The 18,086-nt window shown below is 31.4% G+C and overlaps 2 protein-coding genes across 2 annotated transcripts; both read right to left on the reverse strand.

Moving 5' to 3' along the window:
* Nucleotides 1-195: 195 nt before the first annotated feature.
* On the reverse strand, nt 196-1,688 carry LOC129302397 (hydroxycinnamoyl-CoA:piscidic acid hydroxycinnamoyltransferase-like). The gene has a single exon (XM_054941254.1). It carries the CDS (start codon nt 1,686-1,688, stop codon nt 399-401), a length of 1,290 nt encoding a protein of 429 aa, XP_054797229.1. The 3' UTR covers nt 196-398.
* A 10,877-nt stretch (nt 1,689-12,565) lies between these two features.
* Nucleotides 12,566-15,177, reverse strand: LOC129294587 (uncharacterized). Its single transcript, XM_054933007.1, has 2 exons — nt 14,951-15,177; nt 12,566-13,986 (listed from the first exon to the last, which is right to left on the reverse strand). The coding sequence occupies exon 2, from the start codon at nt 13,926-13,928 to the stop codon at nt 12,729-12,731; it is 1,200 nt and encodes a 399-aa protein (XP_054788982.1). The 5' UTR covers nt 13,929-13,986; nt 14,951-15,177; the 3' UTR covers nt 12,566-12,728.
* Between the last annotated feature and the right edge of the window lie 2,909 nt (nt 15,178-18,086).

Raw genomic sequence — 18,086 nt, forward strand, 5'->3', positions numbered from 1 at the left:
TAAATCTACAGAGAATATCAATGATACAGCTATACAGCCATTCTTATCTACAACATAACTAATCACACCATTACCATAATCTCATTCTCTTAACAGAAAAGCGCTCATAGGTGAGGTAAATCTTGAGATATGCTCATTTTGGAAAATGGACAGAGAATTTGTCAAATTCGGTAGCGAAACATGTTCGTTCTTGGTTCTTAATTCTAATTTCTTATTCTTGATTTGCATCTTGAACGTCACAAACAATTAATATGACAGTAATTAAGCAACAAAAAACATCATGAGTTCACGACCCTTCCGTTTTATTCAAATAAAAATACTACGTGACTAAGCTTTTAAAAAAAATCAATATCAGTTGGTTGAATAACCAACGTCTAGTAAAACGCAGGGAAGAGATTTTATAACTTAGAGATGGGAAAGTCATCCTCAATATCCTCGAAAAACAATCTCTTGAAAGGGTCCATTTGGAGTGCCTGCAAACGAATGGCTACAATGACGCCATCTCCATCAGCATTGTTGAGAACGAAAGCCTTTGCCTTCGGACTCAATGAAGCCGGACCAAAATAAACTGGTTTTCCCCACCCAAAATCAGCCTCACGATATGAAAAATTCATCCACCTAACCACAAACAGATTCGAGTTCCCCCTAAATTCTCCCTTTTCCAATACACTCTTCACAGGATAGTGAAAATTGTACCTCACCACCTTCATCTCTTTCTCCCTCTCGATGTACCCAAGAGCAGATCTCACATACTCGTCTGTTAGCCCCTCTAGTGCTTCCCTTACTTTCTCTACAGCATAACTCAGAGGCTTGTGCATGAGGGCGTTAAAGGAACAGGTCGGTGTGACAGTTGGAAAAGCTGCATTCCCTGCACAGTTACTAGGGAGTGCCGGTTTCAGAAGGTTTCTACAGTTAGCCAGCGTCGACAACCTCGTTGGATGGTCGTCGCCGCCACCGGCATAGCGTGCCTTGCTGACGCACCTCCATACGTGCCCTGAGATCACCTCGAAACTACTGCATGGCCGTTTATAACGGGAAGCAAAGGCGTCGACTTTCTTCTTGACTTTGTTGACTTGGTATCTCGTGGGCTTCAAAATGGCAATGAATGTCTTGGTTTCGCCTTCTGATCCTCCTAAACTACCTGCTGAAAGTGGGGGTGGGTGAAACTTGGAATGCTCAAAACGAGGCTCCGTGTTCAGTTTGCGTGAATCTAGCTCTGTTCGATCGTGGAATGGCATTTCCATTGAATCTAGAACCTCTCCTCTGGCTAATTTGGCCCGTGAACTGACAAACCGCATGGCGGCGGTTCCGTCAATCACTGCGCGACACATGGCCACTCCAACGGTGAGGCCACCGCATGAAAATCTGGTGAGCTGCACCGCCAGTAGAGGAACTTGTGCGATGGGACAGCCATAATCAATAGGCGGTATCAGTTGTTGAACGATTTGAGAAGGAACAAAGTCAGCAAGATCATCCAAAGTAGAGTGACAAAAGGCTTGGTAGAAGTGAGCTCCCTTGGCGTTGCAATGGAGTTCCCAGCGACCACCTCCAGCATGGGACCAAGACAATCTGCCGGCAATAGGATAGTAAGGAACAGAGCTTGGCTGAGAGAAGTGATTAGAATGTGGTGGCGGTGATGTTGGATCACTACAGATGACTCTGGGTGTAAACGGGCGGGTATGGGCCATCCATAATCATACCTGTTACTCACTGGTTTATGGATAAATAGGTGGCCACGTGCCCATACCCACTTATGCCCGTTTGCACCCATTTTTAAACGGGTGTAGACGGTCTGGGTCTCCCATTCATCTGTAGCACCTATTTTCTTAAAAAAAAAGAATCAAAATATATAATTTTCATTCCATTCTAATTTAACTTAAGTACTCAAGTAGCATTATTTTAAAAGTTCAAATCTCTGAATAATACAAGAATAAATATTTTAACAGCAAATACTAAATAAACAATTATCGATAATTCTAATTTTTAAAAGTCAAAACCCATTTAGCCTCATCAATTCTCATTTATCTTCTTCGAAATTATTTGATACAGTAAAAGATTAAGCTATTGAATCTTCCTCTACAAATTAAGATAGTTAGATTAGTAAGTAATGATATATATTATATAATATGAAGAATTAAAATGAATATAAATAATATAACTTATTCAGATTACCATCAACAGCACGTAAAGTCTTATCAAAATAGTCAATATCAATCTCTTCCAATAGGATGCATGATGTTGATGATAGCCAATTCTAGGTGTAAATGAGTGCCTTTGCCATTTTCTAAGATAGGGAACTCCTGAAAGCATCTAATACTCAATCCCCAATATTAAAAGCAGATTCTGAAGACATTATGAATACAAGTATAGCCAATAAATCATGTGCAATTAAATCTAAAACTTTATACTTGGAAGAATTCACTTTTCACCATGCTAAAATGTCAAAACTATCATCACAAGCATTAACTAACTCTGCATTTAGGTACTCTTCCACCTCTAAAATTGGTTTCTTTAGATGCTTACTCATTACAGTGGCTAAGAAATTTTGCATTGCTACATTAATAATTTTTTTTAGAAGATGGAGGAACTTGCTTTCCCCACTATTTGCACTGTTATCCCCCATCTTTGTACTAGTTTTAGATGGTTCACTACAACTGGCTATAAGAGTTGCAAAGTACTCATCAACTAAGTGATACAAGAGCCCCATAATCTTCTTTTTCATTATTTATCTCTTTGTGTAATCACCAATAAAATGTTTGAAAGCAACTTCAACATAACAAAATTCGTATATAGGATCAAGAATCATAGTTATCACTAATAATGGATTCATGTTTTGTGCCTTTTCCTAATACTTGTCATAGTTATTTTGCATCCTTTCTACCATGTCACTCAACAAAGAATTAGATTCAGCTACAATTGAATCTAGTCGTGTCTTGATTGCAATTATATTTTAAAAGTATGTGTTTGATGTGACATAATTTGATTTTTTGATTGCAATTATTTTTTAAAAATATGTGTTTAATGTGACATAATTTGATTTAAAAAATTGAAGATTCATAGTGTAGAACAACTCCCAAAAGGTAAAAAATTCCTTTACCACATTCCAGTCATAGGTATTAGGAGATTTAACTATACCTTCATCGCTATCATGATCACCAAGTTCATCTTCATCCTCCATTTCCATCCTATTATCAACATAGCTCCAGCTTGAAGACAGTTTAACTTTCTTTTTCAAGTAGTTCTTATAATCTTGATCCTCATCCTCCATCTTATCAAAGACCTTAGTGAACTTAATGACATTTTGCAATATGATATATGTTGAGTTCCACCTATTAAGATGAGGAAAAGATTTAAATGTTAGGAAAAATTATATATCATAATGCAAACAATCATAATTTAACAATCATGTCAATTACCTAATGGGACAATCCATTCTAAGTGGACTCTTTAAATCAACTCTCAATTTTTCAATAAGCTCCTTAAATTTTTTTAAGCCTACCTAGAGAAGATCTAACAAACTTGATTGCATGCCGAATAAGTTTAATAGATTGATTCATATTTTTAAGGCCTTCTAAAATAATTAAATTTAAAATATAAGTAGCATGCTACATCTACAATAATTCTCCGTCACATACTAGACCTCCTAAATCCTTCAAACATTTTTTTAAAAAACATAACAGTAGAATCATTAGAAGAAACATTATCAATAGTAATTGTAAATACTTTCTCAATACCCTAATAAAATAAGCATCCTTTAATTTCATTGTCAATGGTATCCCCTTTATGGTTTTCAACCGTGTAAAAATTCAAAATTTATTTATGTAATTTTCATTCGTACACATATAGTTGGAATTTTATATTGAAGTCTAACAATCTGTAGTGAGTGACACACAAACTTTAGATTTTTTAAAATACCTTTTCAAATGTTTTGCTTCTTCTAAATATATTTTGTAGCACAACTTAACCATAGTGGTACGAGAGGGGCATGTAAATCTCAGTTCAAGCACTTCCAACATTTTTTAAAGCCTTGCCCTCCACAACTTGAAAAGGAATCTTATCCAAGATGATGAATTCAATAATTATTTTTTTGCATTGCTCTGCATTATACGAGTGATAAGTCATTGATTTACCAAAAGAAGCAGAAAATAAGGACTGTCATGCCTTGGCTTTGTTTGGATTCTTTGGGCAAGAATCAAAATGTCACTAAAGATTCTTAGTCCCAATTTTAGAAGAATGGCCAGCAAAATCCTTTCCACAATAGTTACATTTGGCTTGATGCTCACCTCTTTTATTTATAAACTTTTCAAAATGATTCTACATTTCAGATGTTGTGCTCTTTTTACATTTGGAGGGTGGTGTTTCTTCATCTTGGGTAGGTTTAGATTCAATGGGTGCTGTGATGGTGGTGGTAGTTTTAGGTTCATGGTCCCCTTTTACAGCTTGCATATTTTCCATAATGAATTTTAAAGTAAAAATTATATAACAACTAAAACAAATCAATCATAGACATATTTAATACTAGGTACAACACGATAACAATCACACACAATACAATTACCAACAAGCCTTAGGAAATGGACAATGTCTTGCGGGAAAGAGTCTCTTGATTAAAATAACAAAAAGGATAGATTTCAACATTAAAAAAAATATGCCACCCACGATAAATTAAAACAAATGTAAAAGTTTGTTTATTAATTTTCAATAGGCTAAATCTATCTAAAATTTTCTTAAAATATATAAGGTTGTTTGCTATCAGTGAGAATTATAGGCAAAGTATTGAACTAACAGTAGCCAGTTGAAAAAAAATTAAAAAAATGAAGAATTAAACAGTCACTTTAAAGGTAATTTAAAAAACAAAGAGAAAGAAAAAGGAAAACAATATAGAATCATGAATCTTCCAAACACTCAAACACACATATAAATTCAAAATTCAATGAAATATGAAAAATTTTCAAAGCAAAAGTTGAAAATCTATAAAAATGACTGTAGAGTGAAAGCAAAAATAACATGAAGATTAAAGTATAACAAAGGCAATGTTGATTAAAAAAGGAAAGCTAGAAAAGAACTATTATTGAGGGTAGAAACTGAGACAAAACACACCGGTACTAAAGTTATTTGAATGCCAACAAGGGAACACAAAGTTAAAAGCCTGCCCATGAAATTAAATAGAAACAAAGACAGGATAAATTGCAAGACAGAAGCACATAAAGAGTATCACCCAGAAGTTCAGACTAAATTACCAACAGAATAAGCACCCTATTACATCCTACTAAATGCACAAATATAACTAAAGAGCTGAACTAATAGAAGCCAACAACAGTTAGGAAGAGGACGAGAATGAGGTATCTTACTTGATGTTGGTGAGATAGTGATAGAGTGACAATGAGCAGATAAGATGGGGTGGGAGGAAGAACGATAGAGGTGAAGGTGAAGCTTGCAAAATAGTGAATGCTGAGTCACTGAACGGTGAAGTTGAAGCTGAAATCTCAAATAAATGAGAAGGTAAAATCCTAAACAAACAAATGTTGCTCGACTCAGGCCATCACACTCACACGAAGTCTTGAATAGAGAAGGGGAGACATCTGAAGGGAAGATTGGGCAAGGGTGACTAGCCGTGGCTGGCGACTGGTGAAGCAAAATCCTGAAGAATTGAGAAGCAGAGTGGAGAGGACGAGAGGCAGCTTGTAGCTTGCAGCTCAGTACTCAAGATCTGTTTAAGGCACAGCTCCATACTCATGATCTCACACATGGACAGTATAGCTAAGCACAAGTTGAAGGCTTAACTTTAGGGGCTTAGATTTTTTAAAAAAAATGACACCCCACCTTAAGCCTTGACACAGATCCTAAATGAAGAAGAATTAAAGATTTTTTTAAATATAAATAGGCGGGTATGGGCTACTTGTAGCCTTACCCGTTACCCCTCATTTATTGATATGCGGATATATACTTGCCTATACCCATCTATTTTTCTTAGATAATGGATATGGGTTGACCCGTTTAAATACGGGTCGGGCGGGTATACTGATTTTCAGGTAAATTGCACACCCCTAGATGAATGTTATTATTGGCTTTGTAAACATAAAGGAGAGGAGCATGAGTGGGAAGCTTGATTTGTTCGCATAAGAAAGAAAGTAATGTAAGAGAGGGTATAGGTGAAGAAGGAACAATAGTGTAAGGAGGGAGAATGCTAACCATGATGGCGATGCCTATTTGGCTTAATTTCAAGTTTCAACTTTGACATTTTCGCATTTATATTGAAACAGATACAAAAAATTTATAAATGGTGAGGTAATTCATAAGAATGTTATGTTAAGATTGGATTGCCATAAAAAATCAAATAAAAGGAAAAAATTTATGTATGGCTCCTATGATAGACAAAATCATTTATGAATAAGTCTCGTAAAATTTAAAAACTACAACTAAATTTTTTAGGATCTAAATATATATAATTTGAAATTGAAATACAAAGATAATAATGCACTTACTTATTAAATATGTAAAGTTACAGTTATAAAGAATTAAAATGATAGTTATAAATTAATGATAAAATAGTTATAAATAATTAATGTTAAACTTTATTAGTAAAACAAAATTAGTTTAATCATTAGATATGTGAAATTAGAATTGTAAACTATTAGATATATGAAATAATAATTATAAATTACTAACAAGATTGTTGCATAAAATTATTATTAAACTTGTAATACATGACCGATTTAACTATTAAATATATAAAATTATAGTTATAAAAAATTGAAGTAATAATTATAAATTATTAAAGAAGTAATTATAAATTAATTTATTAATGTAATATATTTTTAATACACACATTACAATTTTATTATTTTAATTTTAAATTATCTTAAGTCTAAAGAGATTTAGTTATATTTTTAAAATTTTATGAGGTTTACTTGTAAATAAATCTATTTTGCAGGATTCATACGTAATTTTCTCATATAAAAAAGGAGGAAAATGATAATTATGTTGGTAAGATTGAAACCAGGTGCTTTTGGATGGTTCAATAAGCATTATTTGACAAAAAAAAAAAGAATATAAGAATCGAAAACGAATATTCCTATCGACTTTTCAATTCCTCGAACATGCGCACACTGCAGTCACGATTGACGTCCCGTTCAATGAACGGCTCCTCGTCTTGTGCGAACGAAGACTGGTCGTCTCCTAAAGTCAATAGGCATGCATCCTCGTCCATCTCTCAGGTGATTTATCTCATTGATTAATATAGTCTCTTCAAATTAAAATATAAAACATTGATAATTAATTTATAATTTTAAAAAATATTAGTTAAAATATTAATTTCTTAAAAAGTTTATATTTTTTTAATTTTTCTTTATTAAATATCCTATGTAAATATTTTGATTATGACAATAACATTTCAATTAATGTATCATTTTTCAAAAAGAATAGTAAAAAAATAAAAGGATAATTAAAAATAATTATAAAAGTTACTCAACATCAAATTAAATAAAATTTACAGAATTTATTTTATATTATGGTGGGTGGAATTATCAATTAACTTAGGAATTTAACCGCTGGTATCTCCAAGGTCAAAAAAATAAAAATAAAATAAAGTATGGCCAGGACTCTGCAAATGCAAATCTGCTTTAGTCTTAAAGTATAGTTTTGTCCTCCAAGAACCGCTGCTTTGATAAGTCTCGCAGGTGCTCTAAGGCTTTTTTTTTTTTTTTTTTTTGTTCAATCGCCATGACTCTCCAAATGCAAATCTCGCTTAGTATAAAAGTTTAGTTTTTTTTGCTCCAAGAACATGTATAATTTTTAGCGTTATGGCATAGACTACAGGGTGTGTTTAGATTTCAATTAGAAAAAAATTAATTATAAAAATTAATTAATAGACATGGTAATGTTTAGATAATATTTTATTTTGCAAAATTGAATTATCAAATGATCGTCAAAATCAATTTCTAAAAATATTATCAAAACATTATCACATTTTGTTGATCAATTTTTTTATAATAATTTTTGTTAATTAAAATTCAAACCCACCTTATAAAAAAAAAGTCCTAAACCAATATATGATTTCCAGAAAATTAGACATTATATTATGTCGCCAGTGGCTGCTATCCCAAATTCAACGGCAAGGATCAAGATTCAGGGACAGATGTGGCCCGAAAAAAAGTAAATGGTACATACGTCATACATTCTTTTTAATTATTATTATTATTATTATTATTGATTACTCTCCATTCTCAATGAGATAATGTTCATTAATTGCCTTGCTAGGTTAACGGGGAAAAAAAAATTATACTCCCTTCATCTTAAATTATAATATATTTTTAAATAAAATTTTACATATTAATAAACTTTATTAAATATATTTAATAATTTTATCTTTTTAAAATAAAAATATAATTTTTTTAAAATACTCATCATTGAATACATTGAAAAGAAAAGGGGTGAAAATTAATTATAAAAAAATAATATTAGAATTAGTATATTTAATAAAACATTAATTTACTCAAAGTGTCTTATATTTTAAGAAAAAAAAAACTTCTTTTAAAATGCCTTATAATTTAGGATGGAGGAAGTATATAAGTCTCAGTAAGTTGGCTTATTTACAAATGAATACTGTAAAAATTTAAAGACCACAACTAAATCTTTTGAGATTTGAGTGTAATTTAAAATAAAATAAAAATAATAATACTCCTATTAGACATATATGCATTACAGCAATCATAAGTTACAACTATTTTATCAATAATTTATAACTATAACTTTAATTTTTTACAATTATAACTCCATATGTCTAATAATTAAACCAATTATTTTAACTATTAGAGTTATAATTATAAAAATTTGAAGTTATATTTGTAAAGTATTGAATTAGTTGTAAACAATCGGAGTAAATGTTAAATTTGATTAGTAATACATGATTGTTTAATTGTCAAATATGTAAAGTTACAGTTATAAAAAATTAAAATTATAGTTATAAATTACTAATGAAATAGTTATAAATTAATTATTTAATTAATGTAATGTATATTTAACAGAGGTATTATTATCTTTGCAACTTAATTTTAAATTACACTAGGTCTCAAAGGATTTAGCTGTGATTTTTTATTTTCGAGAGACTTGTTTGTGAATCAACCTGTTCTATGAGAATATATGTAATTTTTTTAATAAAAAAAATCATTAGTTGCCTCTAACACCCAACTTTTCTTTTATTTCATATTCTTTTATATCCTTAACATGCCATTCATGAAGACCACATCATGTATCATTGCCTTATTTATGAATAATTTTTAAAACAATTCATAAGAACATATCTATGAAAGAGTAAAATGTAAATTACCTTAAAAAAAGTAACTTTCTAGTAAAAGTAATTTGAGTGAAAGTTTATACTAAAAAAAACAAAAGAAAACTTTAACCAACTATTGGCTTTTTTTTGAATAAAAGGTCATAGGAAAATCGTGCTATGTGATATGATGTATCATATCAGCGTACAAGAAATTTATACAACAAGAGGTAAAGTATCAAAAATATGAACTCTAGAACTTTCGATAAGAGCTTGGTGAGCCAAGCAATCCGCATATTTATTTGCTTCTTGAAAAACATGATCAAAAGTAACTATTCAATCTCTCATAATAAGATCTTTAATTTTGTTGATAGTTGCAGGAAGGGGATGATTTGTAAAGAACTCACTATGCATTAATGCGAGAGCTTCTATAGAGTCAGAATAGACATTAACCTTATCAAGTTTTTTCACCCAGCAAATGTTAAGTCTTTCAAGATACCCATAAGCTCTGCTGCCGCACTTGTGTGGTATCCAAAGTATTTGAAAAAACTTTTAATCCAATTGCCTTTTCCATCTTGAATTAGGTCACCGCATGAAGTTACACCTTGATTATTGGTGAGCCATCTATGTCAGGTCTGACCTATTCGTCTTCAGGAGATAACCACTTTGCTTTAGATCTATTGCTCTGTTGAGTTAAGAAGTTGATTTTTGATTGGAGGAGTTGATCACTGAGAATATCCTGGATGCTAATGAATACAATGTCTTTGTTAGGAGTATCTTCCTCAAAATATATGATTTTACATCTTTCTTTCCATATGTTCTAGCACACATAAGAGAAAAGTATTTGCCAGGAGATCTTTCTAGCACAAGGTTTGCCCGCATCATTCTTTACATTTCAAAGTATCCATTCATGAAAAAGGGAGAGAGAAGAAAGTGTTAAGTTTAAATTGTTTAATTAAATTTCTCCAAACCTCTATTGATTTCTCACAATCTCTAAGGATATGAACAGTTGAGTCTAATGTGTTACAACTAAAGGGGCAAGTCCTAAGGCAGGGACTGTCACTATTAAAATAGGTGAATTTATATTGAAGACGATTCTAAGCTACTTCTCAAAAGAAACATTTAATCTTTTCATGTGTTGGCCACTTCCAAATCACGAACTAAATTTTAGATCTAGAAGTGTCACAATGATTATTAATGGTCTTGTTAGCAAATTTAATGGTCAAATTGCCGTCATTGGAGGGCCTCCAACATAAAACATCATCATCAGCATTAGGATTAGGAGGTTGAACAATGGTGATTTGTTTAATGATGTTGTGGTGAATATATATGCGTAACTGTCCCACCTTTCAGCTATTTGTAGCAGTACAAAAATCACATGAAGAATGGAGTTAGCATTAGGGGAAGCATAATTAACCAAAGGCTCAGGTAGGAGATACCATTTGTCATACCAGAAAGATATTTAATTCCCCTTCCCTACCTTCCAGCCTACATGAGATATAAATTGATCCCAAACTTTGTAAATACTGGACCATATATAAGAACAAGAGTTAGATTTACAAATCATGGGAATGGTGGGGTTATTGCATTTATATTTGTCATGCAGAGCACAAACCCATAGACTATTTGGTTTCGTTATGATTCCCTGACAGAGCTTCATAATATAGGCCTTGTTCTGAGTTTTAAGATTTTTAAAGCCAAGGTCTCCATGATTTTTATCCCTGGTAATATAGTCCCAAGGTAAGAGATAGGGCTTTTTGGTTTCGTCTGTTGAATCCAAAAGGAAATTACGGGAGTAAGATTCCATTTCAGTTAGAATATTATCAAGAAGGAATATAGTCTATATAGTATAGTTAGGAATAGAAGAAAGGACAGACTTGATAATAACAACCTTTCCAGCAGTGTTAAGAAAATGACTCTTTCAATTGGAAAAAATGAGAGTTAATTTTATCAAGTAGAAGAGCGAAGGTGATTTAGAAACTCTATCATGAATAATAGGCATCCTTAAGTATTTGCTAAGGTTTCTAGTCAAGGGTATTCTCGTTCTTCACTAATTTGAATGACTCTATTGATATTAACATTCTTGGAACAAAATAGCTTGGATTAAGTATTGTTGACTTTTGTCCTGATGCATTGCAGAAATTAGCAAGACACCGTTATATAATCCTTGCTTGTTTGAGTGAAGATTCTGCTAAAAGAAACAAGTCTTCAATAAAAAATAGATGTGAGATAGGGGGATCCATTAGTTGTTAGGCTAATGGATTTCCATTCATTTTTATCAATGCTACTATAGATGCCGTGACTTGAACGTTCGATACAAAGAACAAAGAGATAAGAAGAAAGATGATCTCTCTATCTAATGCCACGTGATGGTGAACTAGTTATTGGCTTTGTAACGGAAGATGTGGTAAATCCTCGATATGGTAACGCTGCAAGCAAAACCCTAAAGCAAGAGGTGGAGTTGGATTGGATGCTGAGAATGAAATGGGACTTATTGTTCAAACTTTAAAAATTACTCTTTCAATTCAAAAATATAAAATATTTTTTAAAAAGTTAGATATTAAAAAATGTAATGTATTTTTAATCTTTTAAGGTGTAATCATTTTTTTTTTTTCAAAAATACCCCTATTAATAGTGATAGTGACTTTATGTTTATCATAAAATATTTAATAGGGATAAATATGAAAAGATAAGGTTAGTTTAAAAGTAGGTAACTATTTTATTGAAGGGTGAAATTCAATTAAAAATGCTTTATATTTTTAAACAAAAAAAGTATTTTATACCTTTATTTTATATCTCTTAACATAAAAATAACAAAAAATTATAAAACAATTTATTAATTTTTTTAATTATTGATCTAATTTTAAGTGATGCAAGTCAATATTAAAATTTTTATAATTTTATATAGTGACTATTTAAATGTACTTGATACAGTCTGATTTTAATATCAAAATTTTATTATTATTTTTACAAATTTTTACTTTGAAAAATATAACATTAAAAATTAAAATATATAAAATTATCATTTTTAAAAAAATTATAAGTTAAAAATTTTAAATTTAAACCATGCAAAGTGTATATGAATAATTAATATATAAAAATTATAAAAATTTTGATATTGAATTACAAGCTCCAAATTAATTTTAAATCAGATTGATGATAACAAGATTTATAAATTTTTTTATAATATAAAATAAAAACAAAAATTAAAAATAATATTTTAAATGTGGACAGATTTCATGAGCATCTCACGAGCACTGCACGGAAGACGGAGAATGAAATCACACAAACAGAAACCCTGGAACATGCACGCAGAGTTGTGTCATTCGCATACAAAGGCTCATTGTTTACTTTTACAAAAAAAGGAGGAGAGGAAGAAAGGGGGGGGGGGGTCGTTATTTAATATTTACTTAGCATGATGCAAGGTAGTAATACTGTACAAGTATATTCTGAGCAGCTACTGTTCTGCGTCCTTCACCTTCTCAACAGCTACATGATCCTCATTTTCTGCTCCATTTATCTGACTTTCTATGTCTGCCTTTTTTCGGAGGAGGGCTTCTAATTTGGCATTAATTTTTTCCAGCTTTTGCTTTAGTTTGTTGACATCATTGATCTTACCCTTCACACCCACTTTTCTCTTCTTCCCGCATTTGTCCTTGTCTTCTTTTTTCTTCTCCTCCTTTTTGACTTGCTTCCCATCATCTTTTTCTCCATCTTCCCCCTCCTCCTCCTCCTCTTCACCTTCCTTCACAGTTTCTTTCACTTGAATCTCCCTCGCTGCATAATCACCCTTGCTATCCTGTTTATCCTCTTTATCTTCTGGTTTCTTCTCCTTCTTGGCCTTTTTCTTGCCCTCCTTCTCATCCTCTTCGCCCTCATCCTTCTTCTCCTTTTTCTTCTTATCCTTGTCCTTCTCCTCCTCCTCCTCCTCCTCACCATCCTCCCCACCATCATTTTCTCCTTCGTCCTTCTCAAAATCCACATCCTTCTTTTTCTTTCTCTCCTTATCCTTGTCCTTCTTCTTCTTCTTCTTCTTCTCTTCATCATCCTCACCTTCATTTTTTCCCTCGTCTTTCTCGAACTTTTCATCCTTGTGTTTCTTCTCCTCTTTCTTCTTATCCTCACTCTTCTTTTTCTTAATGGCTCCCTTATCCTCGCCTTCATTATCTTTTCCCTTCTCCTCTATCCTGTCTGTTTCTTCATCCTTGTCCTTCTTTTCCTTTTTCTTCTCCTTGTCATTCTTATCTTTATCCTTCTTTTTCTTCTTGTCTATACCATCGTCACATTTATTGTCCTCTCCCTTCTCCTTCTCTCTGTATTTTTCTTCGACCTTCTTTTCCTTTTCCTTCTTCTCCTTCTTGATCTCTTCACCATCCTCATCTTCGTCTTCTCTACCCTTATCTTTCTCCGCGTCAATTTCTTCATCTTTTTCCTTCTTTTCTTTTTTCTTCTTGTCCTTATTCTTTTTCTTCTCTTCACCACCACCACCACCATCTTCCCCCTCCTCCTCTTTATCTTTATTTTTTTTCTTCAATTTCTCTCCATCCTTATGTTTGTTCTTCACCTCAAGTTTTATCTCACTCTTCTCTTGCTCCGCCCCACCTGGGCTTTTATCCTCGGTCTTGGCTTCAACAGGTATTGTAGTTTTGTCATCCATGTCTAGATTATCTACAATGCTGATGTAAAATACCTTTTCGGTTGAATCTGGAAGGTCCCTGAAACATGTGAGCCAGTAAGGAAGCAAAACCGTTAATTTTTGCATGATGAGCCTAAAAAACTACAAGCAACAAATTAGATAAAAATGGCATACTAAGTTAATGAAGGATTAAAAAGCTATATAAGAAGCCAAGGCAAGAACAAATGGTAATCGATCAATTCAAATTCTTCTATAATGTTAACTAGGCTAAGAGCAGGCAGTGTGAATCATTGACCAGCCCATTTGGCCTCATTTGGATTTGTCGGTCCGTTGAGTTTCAGAGATTTTGGCTCAAGCTCAGACAATTAAGAGGAAAACGGATTATATGTAATCGGTATGAACGTTGGATACATCAGTTGTAGTTTGACAAATAAATCTTTGTTATACTTAAAGGCATTTGAAGGGCGACGGGAAAGACAGAGAGAGAGTGAGCACTTGCTTAACATGACGCTCATTTTGCAGAACAGAAAAGTGCAGAATACACCCTGCCGCAAATCATACAAAATAAATATACATGGTCAGTTCTCGAAGTTAGCTTCAGTTGATCAAAACTAAGTTGCGACTCTAGGATGAGCCAATGAATCGTTTTATGGCTAGTATTAGACCAAATCCATCCCCGACCATAACTGAATCAAACAAAGCAGAATAAAGGTTTCGACTACAAATCAAAACGGCAAGAAGAACTCCCAGCATAAAATCCTAATTAAATAACTTTTTCTTTTGGGTCGAAACGCGACTCAGCCTCAGTGGACTGACAACTAATTTCCGAACCGATTCAGCTTGATAAGATGCATCAAAAGAAAATGAATGCGTAAATTTGGATTCGACCAAAACATTTCCGAGCTATCGAATTCAATTTTAGACATGGAGACACGGATCAAAGGATGGAAAACGCGATCAGGCAATCAAAGTTATAAAAAGCCAAAAGATCAGATCACAGTTAAATCAAATGAAAAATCTGAAGGGAAAGATAGAAAAGGTACCGGTGCTGATGGCAGGCTCTGGATAATCGGATGCAAAGAAATGAAGAGCAGCTGGAGAGAAGCAAAGAATCAGGAATCTGGTAGATTTCCAGGATGGATGAGTCGGTGTTGCGGTTTTGTGGAATTTATAGAACTTTGATTTGACGTGTTGAGTGTAATTCCTAAGGAGTGCAGTCTTGCTGCGCTGTGACTGTTCGATCGGGATTTACGCGTCGTGAGCGTGGTGGGTGGCATTTCTCTTTTTTCTTCCCCCGCACCCGGTATCTGAATACATTAAATTCATTATCCGCCCAATTCATTTCAAATTAATTCATATCCCTATCAAGTGGGCCCAATTTGGGAGTGTGGTGAGCAGAGACATGTTTTACATGCTCAATTAGATGGTTGCATACCCTAAAATAAAAATAATTGTTTTTTGGCCAATCATTTTTTTAATACTGTTAAAATTTATTATAAAAGATTATAAAAAATAAATTTTGGATGAAAGATTAAGGGATGTGTAATTGACAATTATAACTTGAATACAAAATTTATCAATCTTAGAATTAATATGGGATACTATTTAAGTTACAAGAATATTCTTTTAGAAATAAAGTTGTGTATTTTTTTTAATTTCACAGTTTACATCTAATTCCACGGCTCTATTCAAGCATTAAGCTCCAATCTTATTTAATTTATTTCACTTGACATATTAGTAGTAGTGTGGTGTTGCTATTTTAGCACCCACTGTTTTGATTGGTCTAATAATGAGTCAGACTTTCAGTACTTTAAATGATAGTCTTATGTTGGTACATTACTAATACATACCTAGTTTGTTATTCCACTCATCTTAAATTATAAAACAATTTCAACTAAAATTAAGCATGTCAATAAAGTATAATAATAACACTTTACAAAATTACTCTTTTAAAATAAAATTATAAATTTTTAAAAATATTCATGCACGTTTTAGTATTACTCTCTTTAGTTTTAATTATCAGTTATATTCTAAAAAGTTTTCTTAATCTTTTATATAAGTTACTTTGCCTTTTTTTTTGTATCATTTGATGTACAATTTCAAAACTACCATCTAAGAAATTCTAAAAAGAAATGCATTATTTTAATTTTCCAAAAAACCCTTTCCTTATTCCAAATAACTCTTTTTTAAAATTCAAGGACAAGTTAGAAAAGTGATTTATTTTTAAGACAGGTTTATTATTCTAACTAATTTACATTGATTTTAAGTTTCTTGAAGCGTTCCTAACATTGATGCCATTTGTGAAATGACTATAATACCCCTTATTTAAAATAAAAAAATAGATATTTATTTTTTAATTTAAGTAATAATTACTTTTATTCTAACAATGACTAAAATAATATAGTAAAAAATAAGTTTTACTTATGATAATTATTAATTTTTTTAAAGTGGGGGTATTATGATCATTTCACAAAAAGACATTAATGCTAAAAAGTTCAAAGGAATTTCAAAGGAGTTATCATATTTTGCAAAATTCTATTGTCATTTGCATATTTTAAGGAAATTTTTTTTGTGGCCATCTTCCCATTATTTTTTATGGCATACTAGTATTTAGTACTCATATCAGAATGAATCAGTACAAAGAAACAGGAATATGAATGTGAAGGAAAAATGTTGGGAATATAATAATATAACTTTATTTGGTACTCTTTCTAGTTTCTATTTATAAGAAAAATTATTACTATTTTTTACTTTTTTTATAGAAGTAAAGTTATTTATTTTAATAAGCATTTATTATAAAATTTTTAAATCACTCCTCACAATTTACCTTAATGAAAAATAATTAACGTATACTTGTGTTGATTAATATAAAATATTTTAGTATAGTTTTTTTATTTTAAACATAATTATTATGATTAATCAACTTTCTTAAACTATATAATACAGTTTTTTATATGCATATAAAAACAGAGGGAGTATATTATAGATAGGATCAAGAATTCAAGATAGAAATGTTTTAATATTTCAATAAAGATAAATTTAAATGACCAAACTTTCCTTCGCATAAAAAACTGGAAAATAAACTGATGGAAAAATTGGGGGTTTGAAAATAAAACAGGGGTAAATCAGATATTTTGTAGTTTTGCTAAAGTCCACACTCCACGCCTTGACAATGGAGTGACAATGCTTTGTTATTGGTTTGTTAATCAAAGGAGATAATTTTGTCACGAAAATGATGTCACTAGAATTCTAGAAACATCAAGCCAAAAAATAAAAAAAAAATAGAGAGAGAGAATTCTAGAAACGGAGGAGCTCCTCAGCATATAACTCGGGCCATGCCCAACCCGATTCAAATTTGATCAAAATATCTAAATAAATAAATTATATTTTTTAAAAAATAAATAAAATAAAATAAATATTAATTTTTGTTTTAATTTTAGATCATTTTATATTAAAATATTACATATTCAAGTGCATTACTATAGATATTTTTAAAAAAATTTAAAATATTTTATTGTCAAATTTTTATTATTTTTTATTTATAAAATATTTCAAAATAATATTTAAATTATATTTTAATATTAGTTTTCAGATTTTAAGATTCATATATTTTTTTAAGTTTTATATAAGTATCAAAAAATATATTTTACATTTTTATAAAATAAAATAATTAATTAAAATTATTTTTAAAAATAAAATTTGGATATTTTAACAATTAAAACTCGAAAGAACTAAGACAAACCTTGACAATTCAAGTTTTTTTGGGAATTGTGTCTGTTCGGGTCGGACTCAAGTTTGGCTGTAAAAAGGAAAAAAAAAAAAAAACACGCAGAACGAATGAAAGGAAGAGTGATGACTACAACATGAAGAATTACAAAGCTGGCCAGTGAGGAATTGTCAAAAGAAATTCTTGAAGTTGTGACGCGATAGGCGGAAGTTTGTTGGCAAGATATGGCAGTAGACCTCCGTGAATGCTGGTGACATGTCCCCCCCCCCCCTTCTTTCTTGCCAGCTCAGGTGATTTGCTTTCATTTTATTTTTTTAATATAAGTGAAGACAAAGCCCTGGAACAGAGAAAAAGGAGTTTTTTGAGTGGAAAGGAAAAATTCATTAATTAAATCTGGACAGGAATAAAATGAAAAAAAGCCAATTACTTGAAAACTTAGAGCTTATTTAAAT

The sequence above is a fragment of the Prosopis cineraria genome, unplaced genomic scaffold (assembly GCF_029017545.1).
Source record: "Prosopis cineraria cultivar Desert tree isolate PC_DT_omini unplaced genomic scaffold, ASM2901754v1 PC1, whole genome shotgun sequence".
NCBI classification, from domain to species: Eukaryota; Viridiplantae; Streptophyta; class Magnoliopsida; order Fabales; family Fabaceae; genus Prosopis; species Prosopis cineraria.